General features: G+C 56.0%; 1 protein-coding gene across 1 annotated transcript in view; it reads right to left on the reverse strand.

The window, feature by feature from the left end:
- The window catches only part of Soga1 (suppressor of glucose, autophagy associated 1), a 71,163-nt gene extending 61,932 nt beyond the window's left edge, over positions 1 to 9,231 (reverse strand). Inside the window, exon 1 of the mRNA XM_028855620.2 lies at positions 8,177 to 9,231. Within this exon, the coding sequence (XP_028711453.2) occupies positions 8,177 to 8,857 (681 nt within the window). The 5' untranslated portion in view covers positions 8,858 to 9,231. The remainder of the gene's footprint in view (positions 1 to 8,176) is intronic.
- Between the last annotated feature and the right edge of the window lie 5,585 nt (positions 9,232 to 14,816).

A 14,816-nucleotide genomic window follows, 5' to 3' on the forward strand; every position in this document is an offset into this window, starting at 1 on the left:
GAGGCTGAGAGGGACTCTGGGCTTCTGTCTCCCAGTGCGAGCTCACTTCAGCTTGGCCTCTTTGGGCAGGAGTTTGGGGGAGTGAGAGTCAAAGTTCCTAGATGAAGGTCACATCCAACCAAGCATCATGGGGTCACAGATCTCAATGGCCCTTGTTCTGTTGGCACGGAAGAAGTCTGATCCTGACCCTGGGACCTGCCTATCCAACACCATAGAGAGCAGATAAAGTGACCAAGCCAGGCCCATGCACAGTTATTCCCTACATCGCCAGCAGGCAAGAAGCCTGAAATGAGAGGGGTCAATGGTGAGAATTTGTCTGCTGGACACTAGTGAAGACCAGGAGCCATCATCTCTTCCTCAGTGATGATCCTTTGTGGCCGGCGTTATTCTTACCTTCCCACTTCACAGAGGAACAAACTGAGGCTGAGGGAGAGAAGGCCCCACAGCCAGTGAGGTGGTCTCCAGGCCTGGCACATCTCTGCACATGAAGCAGATGCTCCTCACTCGCTTGCTCACTGAGGTGTATGTGTGGGTGTGCGCGCTGGGGAGATGCCCAGAGACTACTGCCCACCAGGGTCACATCTGGCTTGTCCCTGTCCGATTCAATGCCTTTAGGGGAAAGCAGGTCCTGTGCTGTTTGGGCACACTCTGGGGAGCCCCAGAGCCTGTTCCTCCTCCTGTCCCCGTGCACAGGAAGGCAGGCAGCTCTGGATCAGGATTTGTTGACAACTTCCCCCCAGCCTCTGGGCTTCAGCCAAGTCTATAAGAGCAGAGAGCAGGAGTTGAGGATTTGAGAGTCAAAGGAGCCACACAGCCTGAGTCCCCCTTGTCACTTACAGGCCATGTGACCAGCAAGCTCCTAACCTTCCTGGGCTGCAGGGTAAGCCTGGGTAGAAGGGAGGGCTAAACATTCTGGAAGGTCCATGCTGTGCCACGCCGAACACCAGGAGGGGCTGCTGTGGAACTGAGAATCCCTGGTTAACAGTCGAGTCACTGTGGGATGAATGCCCCACCAAGGAGTCCCCACAAAGCTCCGTGGTACCTAACACAGGAAACTGGGCCCAGAGCAGGCCTCAGGCATTGCTCCAGCTGAACTCATGGAAGGGGGTGGAGGAATGGATGGGGTAACGAAGGGGCCAAGCCGAAGGGGAGTCTGGGTGGAAAGGCTGTGGAAGTGTGACCTCATAGGCAGCTCAGGCACAGGCTAAGCCAGGCAGGGCCAGGACGGGGTGGTGCCTGGGCAATGCAGGACCAGGGAGGAGTGACCAGGCAGACTGGTGCTACTGAAGAGTCCAGAAGAGTCAAGCAGGCTCAGGCAGTCGGGGAACCCACACTTTCCCACCAGCCACCTCTCTTTCCATCTGTGGCCCAGGCAGGAGGGGACCACTATCTTGGGAGTGGTCCTCCACCAGGAAGCAAGCATCACCAGATTCCATGTAAGGTACAGGTTTTGGCCATCAGGGGAGGGGTGACTCCGGGTAAGTGGGCTGCAAGGAGAAATGTGGCTCCACACCCCTCCCAGACAGACAGGCACGTCCGGAACTAGAGGCCGCCTGGAACCCGGGACCCAGGGCTCTCCTGGGGTCAGACCAGAGCCTTCTGCTGCTGAGGGTAAGGGCTGAGACCCCGGATGAGTGAAGAGCAGAGAGGGCCAGCTCCTCAAATACCCACTCCCTCACGAGGAATCTTCACGGCAACTGTGCAGAACACTTTATAGAGCTGAGGCTCATGAAAGGGAAACACGGAGAACCAAAGTGCAGACCTAGGGGCTGTAGCCCAGGCTTGTTCATTCCAAATCCCTTGCTTTCGATCCTTCTGGCCTTCTGGCCGAGACAAGGAAGGGATGGACTATAGCCTCTACCTCCTTGGACTCCTGCCTCACCTCGGGGCAGCCAGCAACCGCAGCCAAGATGCTGGCCCCAGGGGGCCCCTCCTTCCTGCACCAGAGGGGTGTGTACTGACTACAAATGATGTCATTCGTTAGAAGCTAGGAGGTTGGCCACAGTTAGAACCCTGGCTGCTTGCCAGTCCTCAGTCTTGAACTTAACCAAGCCCTCTTCTGGGGTGTCCCTCCGCTATAGAAGCCACCCAGAGCCTGGGGTCCCTCCCATCTTCTGTACACAGACAGGATGGTGATGGGCTGCTATACGCCTGGACTCTTATCTCCCCAAGTGTCTGCAACAAAGGGATTGAGCTCCCACTGTACAGACTGGAAGACTGAGGCTCCAACAGGCAACATGCATAGGAAGGAAGTAACAAGGTGAGGCTTGGCTTCAGACCTAATTCTAAAGGAGTGTGCCTAGGAGACATCACAATCTTCCCTGCGTTCTCCCTCATTGGCCTCCTGAGATAGGAGCAGTCTTGTGCCTGGTGCTAGGGCCACATGGCCCCAGCCCTGCTACCAGCCAACAAGGCTACCTTCCAGTCAAGGCTCTACCGGCCTGGAACTTAGTGCCCTTCAAGAGGGCTTCCCCTTCCATAAATCTCACACCCATGACTCAACTCTATTCTCCTGTCTTCCCTCTCACTCTGTCCTTTCCTGACAGGGTCTCTCTCTACATAGCACAGGCTGGCCTTGAACTCCTGCCCCAGCCTCCCGAGTGTTGGAACTATGAGCATGTACCCCCACAACCCGGCTCCAGCCCTCCTTTTTAAACCTATCATCCATTGCCAGACCAGAACCACAGCTGATCAAGCAGGCATACACAGCTATTTAATGAGCCCCCCACCCCCACCCAATTGTGCCAGGCCCTGTTCCAGAAGCTGAGCACCAAGGCAGCCACTCAGGCAGCCCTGCAGCTGTGATGTCTCCTCCCTCAGGAAGCCCACTCAGCTGCTCTCAGGTGGCTGCACTTCTTCTCACTTCAAGTTCCAGACTAGACACGGGCACCCTCTATGCATCGTGGCCTCTGCAGCTTGCAGCCGAAGGAGACAGGATAAGCAGGAAATTCCAAAGAGATCAGAAGTTACCCTGAGGCAGTGTTCCTTCTGGGGCAGGCTTGCTGTCTATTTCCCTGGGCCCCGCAGGGCCTGGCTCAGAAGCCTGGGGAGAACTGGCACCGTTTCTCAGTCATGGAGACCTGCAGATGCCGTCCACTGCCAGCCTTCTTCAGTTGGGCTCCGGGGACCCCAGATCCAGGCGGTTACAAACTCCAGTCCTGACTCCACTCCCAGTCCCCAGCAGTGTGCTAAGAGGAAGCCTTACGAGCAGCTGGAAATAGTAGGGCCATACTCAGTAGCTCTGGGGAGGGACGGGGGACGGACACATTGACCAAGTCTTCCTGTGTTTATGTGTGTAGGTGAAATGTCACAGTCAGTGTAAGTGGACGTGTGTGTGTGTGTGTGTGTGTGTGTGTGTGTGTGTGTGTGTGTGAGTGAGTGACCGTGCATGTCTGGGTGCCCTGGTTAGGCAAACACCATGTCTGACATCTGCATGGTCAGCCTTTGTGTCTCTGCTAATGGGTATGAAGGTTTGCGTCCATCCTATATCTGTGAACCTCTTCGTATCCACCTGAAATCTGTTGAGCCCCAGGTACATGTGCAAGGGTCGGTTGCTCTCTGAGGAAAGGGCAGTTCAGGGTATCTGGGTAAGTAAGCCAGTGACTGTCACCTGTCAAGGATGTCCCTGGGTTCCCAGGGATGCTGGTATGTGTAGATAATGTCTGGGTGTGTTTGTGTGCACACCTTCACAGGTATGTGGACTTCCTATGTGTCTGAGGGTGTGTCCAGGCTGTGTGTGTGTAGAAGGGTGTGTTTCTCCTGCTGATATGTGTTCAGCAGTGTGTGGCACGAAGGGTCTATCTGCACGGGTCTGTACACTGCTTTCCATGCGGATCCATAGTGACTGTGCCTGGAGGCTGGCCTCTGGAAGCATAGAGCGTAAGTGAGTCACTGAATGTGTACATCAGCCAGGCATGAATAGCTGCGGGTCTCTGGGCTTGAGCTCTGCATGTAAAGCTTTCCTTGTAAAGCACGCTGAGCTTTGCGATCTCCCCAGCCACCTCGTTTTCTCTCTGCTGGAGCTGCTGCTCCAGCCCCCAAGCCCTGCCCCTCAGCTAGAAGCTGTGACTCAGGGGACTTTGCTGACATGGGACAGACTGGGTCCCTCCTATGCCTCTCAGGAGGTTTGCAGAACTGCCGGAGGTCTAGCACTCAGCACTGGATGACATCAGAGGAAGGGAAGAGAGAGGAAAGGGCCATGACTGGGCTGAAGCAATGGACACGCACCTTCACAATCAAGAGGTCCATGACACACTGAACCCCCATTTTACAGAAGTGATCCCCCTAGAGGCACACCCCCACCTGCAGGCTTGGATATCAGCCTTTTGAGTTTTTTGCTTTTGAGACCCAGTCTTAGCTTAAGCTGGCCTTGAACTCACTATGTGGCTGAGGATGGCCTTCAACTTCTGGCCCTTCTGCCTCTGCCTCCTGAATGCCAGGATTACAGGCATGTCTGGTTTCTGCGGGTCTAGAGATGGAACCCAAGGCTTTGCGCATGAAAGGCAAACACTCCCGCAACTGAGCTTACTCACCATTTGCTCCCTACAAATCTTAGCCTGGCACCTGGCTCACAGGATTCCTCTCACCAACCTCCATCCATGACCAGACATGTCCGTAGCAACCAAAAGCTCAATCATGCTGGCCACATGGCAGACGGAACAGGACCAAGACAGAACAGCAAGGCTGGAATGCTGGCTGTAAGGGAATCCTGGAGCCTCCACTTGTCCATCGCCAGGCAGTGAAGGGTTTTTCTCCGGGCCCTTGTGAGCGGTATCTATCACTCACAGTTGGAACCCTAGTAGGGTGCCTTGGCTCTCTGCTACCTACCTGTGCAGTGGGAAATATGATCACGCCCTCCTGTCCCCCCTGAAGCAGCACCCAGTGTATTAACACTCAAGGGCTAAGGAAACCCACCCCCACCCCCGGCTCCTCCCAGTTCCTCCAAGAATGAACACACAGACATCCTGTCTGCTCATTGGCTCAGAATCATAACAATTCCTCACGAGACACAAGGACTTCGCTTTACGAGATGTTTTCCTGACTGTTCACATCTCCCTGATTGCTGAAAACAATCCTTGGAGACTGTCCAGGCACACCCCACCATCTCCATCAGACGGATGAAAAAAAACAAAAGCAGCTCAGAGCGCCCGGCCACTTGCCCATGACCACACAGTAAATGGTAGAATCAGGTCTCAAAGCTAGCTCCAGTACTGAGATACCCACGGCACATGAGTAACAGTTAGTGGTCACAGGTACTTTAGACCACTGGGGCTTTGAAAGTCAAACACAGCTAACCTGGCTAAAGTCCTGAAAACGCCAGCAGATAACCCTCAGGCACCTTGACCAGAAGGGACCCCAGGTCGGATAGCTCCACTGTAACCACCATGCCTGTCTCCCTAGTTGCTCCCCAGTGATGACAAGCAACACTCAGGACCATTTACACAACGCCCCCGACAAACCCAACGCCTGTATCCACTCTCTCTGAAGAATCCCAGTGACACCAAGCTCACCACCTTCCCGGAAGAAGCGCTTTTTGTCTTATCACTGGCAGAGGCTGCACCTCCCTCACCTGGGCCCCAGAACAAGACTTCAAGAGACGGGGGGTATGCAGTCACCCAAGGGTCCTTCCGGGTTGACAGTTACCCCCACCCCGACACCCCTAGCACCCACACAAACTGGAAGGTGACCCTGAACAGGGCCACCTGGAGTCCAGGGCGTTCCCTTCACTCATATGGTCAGGCTGCAGTGGATATGCTGGGGACCTGGAGTCATTTTCCTTCCTACCCAGCTTCTACACCTCAGATGTAAAGAGGTTCAGAGAGGCAGGAAACACACAGGAGACTGATGCTCTCTTACTCCCTGCCCTGGCCGCCTGGAGCAGTGTGGCTACCGCCCGAATGTGCGCAACAAGAGTCAGCGTGGCTCCCTCGCCCAACACCTTCTCAACTTTCTTCAGCCTAGAATGTTCCACTACAGCCCCTTATTCTGCTGGCTCCATCCTCTCTCAGCTCCCGGCCTCCCCGAGTCCCCAGCCTCACCCCTGTGCTCTTGGCGAGGTTAGCCATCTCACCCTCCTCACCGGCCACACTGTGCTTAGGTGACTATTGTTTAACTCTGTCTCTCCAGAGGCTCTCCCTAGTTCAGTTACTCCCCCAAATCTGCACAATGCTGCTGAGCTCTAAGCAAACAGTGAGTGAGTGAGTGAGTGAGTGAGTGAGTGAGTGAGTGAGTGAGTGAGTGATGGACTCAAGGTCAGGAGGAAGAGCCCAGCCTGCTCCCACAGAAGCCACAAAAGAATGTGACAGATGCACAAGGTCTCTATCCTGAGAGCAGCAAGTGACATCAAGATAGAAATCTACAGCGCCAAGTGCTCTCTAGCTACGTGCACTTTTAATCTTTAAGGATGACCTGTGTGTAATTGTTTAATTCTTAAGATGAGAACAACTCAGGTCCAGTCATGGGAAGTAATGTGCCCAAGATCACACAGTCAAGAAGCTACAGATCCAGCAGTGGCCCAAAGCTTGTGCATGGAGACTCAACTACAAATGGATGGTAGAAACCGAGGTTCAACCTGACCCCAAAATGGAATGTTCCCAGGTGGGTCCTGGTCTCTAGGAGAACCTAGGCTCAACCCAAAGGCTCCGTCCGAAGGCCCCTGGGATCACTTTCCCATCTGCATAATCATGGAGTTCGGGGCTCTGTCTGAGCACTTCCTGGGAGCACAGGAAGGGATCCAGGACAGGGGCAGGAAGAAACCAAATCAAGAACTACGAGTTGTCCTCATTTGCTAGAGTCAGGTCCACGTCTGGAGTAGCTCAGGTTGGGAACACAGGAAGCTTCCAGGAGCATCTAGGAGGCTGTCTCCATCCTCCTACCCTCCACAAACTGACTGAACCCCCGATGGTCAACACGGAGTGAAGCCTTTGTGAAGACTCATACTCCCATTTAACAGAAAAAGAATGGAAGCCTGGCCTGGGGGAGGTTCCGGCTAGGAACAGGTAGCAGATGACCATTTCTCAGATGGACCCGTGTTCTCTAGTGTACAGGAGTTTACTGAGAACACGTGGGACAGAGGATCCAAAGGAGAGCAGGCGGAACACCCCAACAGGCTAAGGAAGAAGAAACCCTTCTAGACAGTAGAACCAGGAGAGGCAGCTAAGTGCTGCAGGGCAGACATGTCATTAGAGTGCCGTCAACTCCATGGCTGCTGGCCAGGGCACTCTGGGTGTCGTGCCAGGCCATCAGCAGACAAGTGCAGACAACATTGCAGTCTCTTCCAGCAGTGGAAGTACAGCCCATGAAGATTCCAGCTTCCCACACCAAGGTCAAGAAGCCAGGGCAGGGCTGTCCCCATAGCTGCCACCGTGTCAGGGGACAGGCAGCCAGAGCACGGGCTGGCACCTAGGTGCCCAGGCACAGCCGCTTTTTCTTCCCAGGCAGCTAACTCTGCAGTCCCACACGCACAAAGGGAATACCCCTATCCAAGAGGGAAGCTTCCCTCCTCACACCCGGAGCACCGGCCATGAATGCCCAAGCCTCTCTCAGAAGGGACAGAAGACAATATCCTGGGATTGAGGAAGTGGCCTCTGAACCAGTTCTCCCACGACATCATCCTCTCAGGCTGTGGGACCGTTAGACTGGGCGGAAGTGGACTCCAGCCAAGGGGATGTTCCCAGATGTCATGCTTTCAAACTGGTCCCGCCCCAAAAGGCAGGCGAGGACAGGCCTGCCGGGGAAGCCCTGGGTAAGGACTAAGGATGGTGTTCTGGCTCTCCTTGCCAGGGGATAGCCACGGTTTCCCTGGCAGCCAGACAACATCAATGTTGGCCCCTGAGAGGAGAGCCAAGGAAGGCCCGCTGACCCGGGGGCGGTGTCCGGGGTGGCTTAAAGCAGAGGTCAGCTATGGCTGACTATCCCCCGCCCCTCGACACACCGAGCATCCTCCAAAGAGGTTTTACGGGGGGGGGGGGTGTACATTGGGGTCCTTTAGTCAATATCTTATCCAAGATCCCCCTCAGGAGATTAGGAAAAGAAGGTGGGGGCACCCTCTCCCTGCTTGTTCAGTGTTAAAGTGACCGGCTGTGGCCTCAGGGCCTCAGGTCCTGGGGCTCTTGAGCCAGGGTGGCAGGTCCTCCTCCCCAAACCCTGCGACTCCCCTTCCCCTCTAGGTCCCCACCTTGAGATAGTCGTTCTCGGAACGCAGCTCTTCCAGCTCCCGCACCAAGCCGCCGGTCCCGCAGTCCAGCATCTCCTCGGTGAGGTCGGAGAAGGCGAGCGAGGCGCTGAGGGGCAGGCGGCTGCTGCCCACCGACGATGCTGCCACCGACGGCTCATCCGGGGAGGCGGGCGGCCGCGGAGGCTGCTGCCCCGACGGTGCGGGTTGGGGCGGCTGCCCGGTGCGGGTCCCCGCCGGGCCACCCGCCGCAGATTCGGCGTCGCTGCTCAGCGCCAGCTCCAGGCCCAGCAGGCGCGCCTCCTCCGACGCGCAGTCCGACACCTCTGAGCTGCTGTCGGTGAGGCTGGGCGGCGGCGGCGGCGGGCGCGGCCCGGTACCGGGACGAGGGCGGCCCTTGGCACGGACCCCCGTGCGCACCCCGGCTACCCGCGGCCCCGCGCCCCGGGCTCCAGGCGTCACCGTGCGCCCCTTCTTGTCCGGCCTCGCCGAGGACGCGGCGCCACAGGCTGCAGCGGCGCCCGGGCCTGTGCCGCGGCGGCCCTTGGCCAGAGACCAGCCGGCCACGTCCTTGGGCCGGGCTGGCGATGGCGCGCGGTGGCTCTTCTTCCTTTCCGTGGCGGGCGCGGGAGCAGGCGGGGGGCAGTAGCCCCGCGCCGATGACTCTCCCGCTGGCGCCTCCATCGCGGCCTCCCCGGGTCTCAGCGAGCGGCGCGCATGGCCCGGGAGCGGCCGGTCTGGGGGTCCCTGCGGCGGGTCCCGGATGCGCTCCCGCCGCTCAGGCCGCGACTGCGCTCCGGCCTCCTGCGTCCGGGGACTGCGCTCGGGCCCTGGCCCACGCCGCGCGGCCTCTCCGCTACTTTGTGCTCGCAGCGCGCGGCCCGATCTCCTCCAGGCACCGCGACTCCGGCTCCGGCTCCGCCCGGTGCCCGCCCCCTCCGCCTCGCCGCGCCCTCGGAGCGAGCCCGGACCCCGGCTGCCGCCTGTTCGGCGATCGCCGCCTCGGACTCCCAGTCCGGCTGAGGCCAGGGCCCCGGCTCCGCCCGGCGCGGCCCGCCCCCCACGCAGCCCCGCCAGTTCCCCGCCCCGCCGCCTCGGCTCGGGGGCGCGCGGCTCGGCGAACAAAAGGCGGACGCGGCGGGAGCAGCGGGGAGGGACGCGGGCGGGGAGCGAGGGAGGGATCCGCGAGGCAACAGCGACCCCCTCGAGGGTCAGGCAGGCCTGGGCAGCCGCGGCCTCGGCTTGCTGCGGCAGCTCCCGGACACTGGCTGCTCCCCTGCGGGTTGGGGGATCGCACCCGGACGTGGAGCCTGGGAGTCTGGCGTCGCCGTGGGGGCCTCGTGGATGGCAGGAGAGGATATTCCCCGGCAGAGGCCCCGCGGACCTCAAAGGGCCGGAGCCAGCATCCATGCACACCCAGCACCGCGCCGCGAGCCCCTTGCGGGTGCTGAGCCTGCGCGAACTCCGCCCCCTTTAGCTGGGCATGACAAACGACCCCATCGCCTAGAACGGTAAACTGAAGCATGACCCAGCACGCGGTCGGCTCTTGGTCAGCGGAGGAACCAGGATGGAGCCTCATGCCTCCCGAGTGTACTGGACTCCTCCTGCCTGACCGCTGTCATAGTGACCCCGCGTGCATACTGGACTCTGTACACCCTGGCCGCCTGCGATCCCGAACAGAGTCCTGTCTCCCCTACCCCAATTCCAAGGTCTTTGCGATTAAACTTCAGGCTGTGCCCAGGCCTGGCCATCGGATGCTTGGAGGGAACGGACAGGTTCTGGGCCGATGGAGGCTGGCATGGCCTGAAGACTGTGGCCCTGGATCCTATAGGGTCAGGTGTCTCTACCCCTCAGACTCCAAGACCCCAGCCCTGGTAGGCGTGCTTTCTTTCCTTCCACGCTACTTCGGTCAACCGAGTAGCTGCTCGGTCCCTTACACCTTCTTCACCTCTGCCCTCTCCTGCAGCCCTCACAGTGCCTGAGCCACAGGAAGTTCTTTGGCTGGCCCTGGGAAGACACTCACCCTCAGGGTGGCTGCCCAACCCCTTGCTACCCAGGAGAGTAGCGCACGCCCGCCACACACACACACACACACACACACACACACACACACACACACACACACACACACACACCTTATGCAGCTTCATTTTCCTCCTCTAGTCCCTTCCCCCCCTTCTTTCCCCCCCCCCCCTTCCATTTCCCTGCCTCCCCTTATTCTTCCGCCCCTACTCCTGATCTACAGCACAGCAGCAGGCTGGTATCAGGTCTACCCCTCTTTCTCCTACCCAACCCTCCACACTGAAGTGCAAGCAGGTCGGCCAAAGCCCTGGGCGAGGGTGCTGGGCAGTGATTTGGGAACCCTAGGCTAGAACCCAGGGTGTGTCATCTCACAGGCAGGCCTCAGTCCAGCGCTGGTCTGGTCTAATGTGCCCATGACAGGTCTATTAGCTTGACTGTCCCTGCTCGGGCAGGCTTGTCACAGTGATACACAGACGTTGTGCAGTTCTTGCAAACTGCCGCCCTCTCACGGCTTCTGTTTCTGCTTCCATAGAGCATGTGGGCTTTGAGGTATGAGAGGGTATGCATGTCACCATCCTCGGTCGATCCAAGCCCACAGCACTAATGCAGACCACGATCGATATTTCAGCAAAGGATCTCAGAATTCTCTCCCCCACACCACCCGCCTCTCTCTCCAGAGGGGGTCTCGCCATGTTACCCAGGCTGGTCTGGAATTCATGGGCTTTGGTAATCTTCAGCCTCCCAAACAGCCGGGAGCACAAGGGTCTGCCAAGCCTTGTCTCAGAAAGGTTAAGGAACTTTTCTCTGATCACATTTTCCAAAAAGAAGCATGTGGGTATATATTCCAATTGCCCCTTTATTACTATTGTTAATGTGTGTGTGTGTCACACATGCCACGGTGCACATGTGAAGGTCAGAGGACAACTTGCAGGACTTGGTGCTCTCCATCCAACCAACTGCTCTTCTCACAGTGACATGGACATTTCACCAGCCACAGGGCCTGCTTCCTGCCCTTCCGTCTGGGCGGAAGACCTCCGGGGCATGGCCTCTCTCACTCCTGCGCTCTTCGTTCATCCTTGGAATCCTGTCATCATGTAGAGAGGAAGTTGAGGTCTCATGGGGTAGCCATGTGAAGGCACTCCAGCCAACAACTAGCTCCAACAACACAGTCTCCACTGGCCACCAGACCCGTGAGAGGAGGAGGCTACAGAAGCTAAACTGGTAATCTTGAGCCACCCAGTGAGGAGTGGACAGAAGTGAATTCTCTCCTGGCCAACCCTGCTCAAACTGCAAAACAAAGCTCTGCAGGCACCAGCCCCCCTCCCCTTTTATACACAGCAGTGGGTAACCCAAAGGCACAGCCAAGGGCATACAGCTTGGAAATGACTTAGCTGGGGTTGTTTGACCAGAGGCTGCTCTATTTCCAGGGCCTGCTACTAACTGGTCAGCTTAAGCACCCAGTGAGTGCTGTAAAAATCTCTGACCAAGAAGGAAGCATTCAATGAATGATGTCTTTAGTGGCAGGTTGTAAGACATGAAGGGGATGATGACCCAAAAGTTCTCCCATTCAAGCTGCTAAATAGACCAACAGGATGGAAACTAAATGGAAGCTAATTCCTGGAAGGCTTCCAAGAGGAGGTATCTTTTTCTAACTAAAGTGAAGGTTGTTTTCATCCTACAAATCATGAAAGAAATAAGCCCCTGGCTGGGGGATGATAGGGAAACCCACTTGAACAGGGTTATCAGGGAGCCCTCTCTGAGGAGGTGGCCTGGATGCCGGGTTAGCCAAAGGGTCTGGGGAGAGAATCTGGAGCAGATTGAAGAACCAGGGCAAAGTCCCTGGAGGGAGAGAAAGTGTGACAGATGCTCAGGGAGGGGTGGTTAGTGTGGCTGGAGCCCCATGGGAGATAAAGACGGAAAAGATAGAGTGGAAAGCAGGAAGCAGACTGGACATAGGCAGGGGATTATCTCCGATGCAGTGGCAAACACTAGAAACTGCAAGCAGGGAGTCACAGCATCTAATTTATGTCCAGAGTAGATCCCTGTGCTGACAAGAACAGATGCTGGCCTAGCTTAGGTTGACGAACATGACTCTGGGGGCTAAGGAAGCTCAGAAGCATTAGCAGCCAGAGAAAGGATGTGTTCTGCTTTGGAGAACCAGCCACTCTTGGCTGGAAGTGAGGACGCAGAGAAGTGATGTCAAGTTCATCTCCCCATCACCTGCTTCAGAGGACAAACAACAGCACCATTTGCTTAAGCAGGAAGACAAGCCTGAAGGTGTCAAAGGGTAAGGCAGCCTCAGTTCATAGGCCACAGTGGCTCTGGAGCATCTCTGGAGATGTCCAAATAGAGACCCAGAAAAGCATAGCACGGGCATGCAAAGCCAGGCCAGCAACAAGGCCTGGAGTAGTCAAGAAAATACTCACCTTGAGGACTGGAGGTGTTGCTCAGTGGGTAGCATGCTGGCCTAGCATGCACAAGGCATCACATAAAACCAGACATGGTGGCACATGCTTCTGTAATCCCAGAACTCAGAAGGGGAAGGCAAGAGGACCAGAATTTCAAGGTCATCATGGGCTACATAGGGTGTCTCAGGCCAGCCTGGGCTACAATGAGACCCTGTTAATAAAAAATTCACATCGAAACTGGGTAAAGTTACTCAGGAAGAGAGTCTGGGAAGAGGGAAACTGGTCCAGAACCAGAAAGTTAAGCATGTCCGGTTCAAGAAAATAGTTAAGGGAGCTGGAGAGATGGTTCAGTAGTTAAGAGCACATGCTCTTCTTCCAGAGGACCTGGGTTCAATTCCCAGCACCCACATGGCAGCTCACAACTGTCTGTAACTCCTGTTCCAGGGGATCTGACACCCTCACCCAGACATACATGCAGGCAAAACACCAATGCACATGAAATAAAAAATAAAAAAGGAAAGTCCAAAGAAGAGAAAATGGGGACAAAAGAGGAGGAAGTGGTTCCTGCCAAAGCCAAGGAGCAGAGCAGGTTGAGAGGAGGCTGCTGGGCCTCGCAGGGTAGAGTTGTGAGGGCAGAGCCACAGGAAGTGGCCTGAGAGAGGAGAGAGGTGGAGGCCGAGTGTAGGGAAAAGAGGCATGCTCATGGGGACCCTGGGATCAGCAAGGAAGAGGAACAAGAGGCAGGAGAAGCAGGCGAGAGCCAGCTTGGCTTTGGAAAAGAGCAGGGCCCACGCTCCGCCAGCCCTTAGGAAGGCAGAGGAGCAGAGGACGGATGCCAGGTGAGGGAGTGGAAGATGGCCTGACCAGCGGGGACATCAGCTGAGGGCGGGGAAGAGGGAGAGCGTTGAGGAGGATGAAGTCTGGATGCAAAAGTGACCTCAGAAACTGGAAACTGACCTCGCAGTATGCCTGCAGGAATGTGTCAGACTGGCTCACACTCACCTGAGGTTCGGAGACGAGCCAGGAGGCCTGGTGAACACAGGTGTGTTCCCTTCTGGTCATTTTCTCTTGGTTCTTTTCAACTTTCTTTTTGTTTTGCTGAAATCATACTGAATTTTAGCTTCTGCTCTTATCAGAGTAGAGGAAACATTCCCCACACATTCCTGAACCCTTTACAAACCTGGTTTCATAATTGAAAATAATCCTCGGGCTGGAGAGATGGCTCAGAGGTTAAGAACACTGGCTGTTCGTCCAGAGGTCCTGAGTTCAATTCCCAGCAACCACATGGTGGCTCACAACCATCTGTAATAATAAGATCTGGTGCCCTCTTCTGGCCTGTGGGGATACATGCAAACAGAACACTGTATACATAATAAATAAATCGTTAAAAAATAAATAAATAATAAAAAAGAAAAAGAAAAACAATAATCCTCAAGAGCAGGTGTTCCACAGACATTCACCTTTCCCCTCTATTGTATAATTAAACATCTCCTGGAAGTGCTAAGCACCTATGATTCCAACTTTAAGAGGTGAAGACAGGAGCCGGGCGGTAGTGGTGCACACGCCTTTAATCCCAGCACTCCGGAGGCAGAGGCAGGCGGATCTCTGTGAGTTCCAGGCCAGCCTGGGCTACAGAGTGAGTTCCAGAACAGGCACAAAGATACACAGAGAAACCCTGTCCTGAAAAACCAAAAAAAAAAAGAAAGAAGAAGAAGAAGAAGAAGAAGAAGTGAAGGCAGGTGGACCAAGAGTTCGAGGCAGGGGCTGGAGAGATGGCTCACACTTGCTGCTCATGCGGAGGACCCAGGTTCAGTTCCCTGTACTCACCTGGTGATTCACAACTATCTGGAACTCTAGTTCCAAGGGATCCAGCACCCACTTCTGACCTCCTGGGCATCAGGCATGAATATGGTCAGGGTACAGACAAGCAGGCAAAACACTCACTCATGAAATAAAATAAATACCCCCACCCCCGTGCGCGCGCGCGCACACACACACACACACACACCCGCATACACACACACACACACACACACACAAAATCTCATTACATTAGGCATTACAGTGAATCCTAGGTCAGCCTTGGCCACGTAGCAAAACCCTCTCTCAAAAAATAAAAAATATAGGACGCTTGCCTGGCGTGCTAAGGCCCTGGGTTCAATTTTCAGCATCACACACAACAAAAGTCATTCCTGGGGGTGAAGGCTGTGTTC

This window comes from Peromyscus leucopus, chromosome 4 (assembly GCF_004664715.2).
Source record: "Peromyscus leucopus breed LL Stock chromosome 4, UCI_PerLeu_2.1, whole genome shotgun sequence".
NCBI classification, from domain to species: Eukaryota; Metazoa; Chordata; class Mammalia; order Rodentia; family Cricetidae; genus Peromyscus; species Peromyscus leucopus.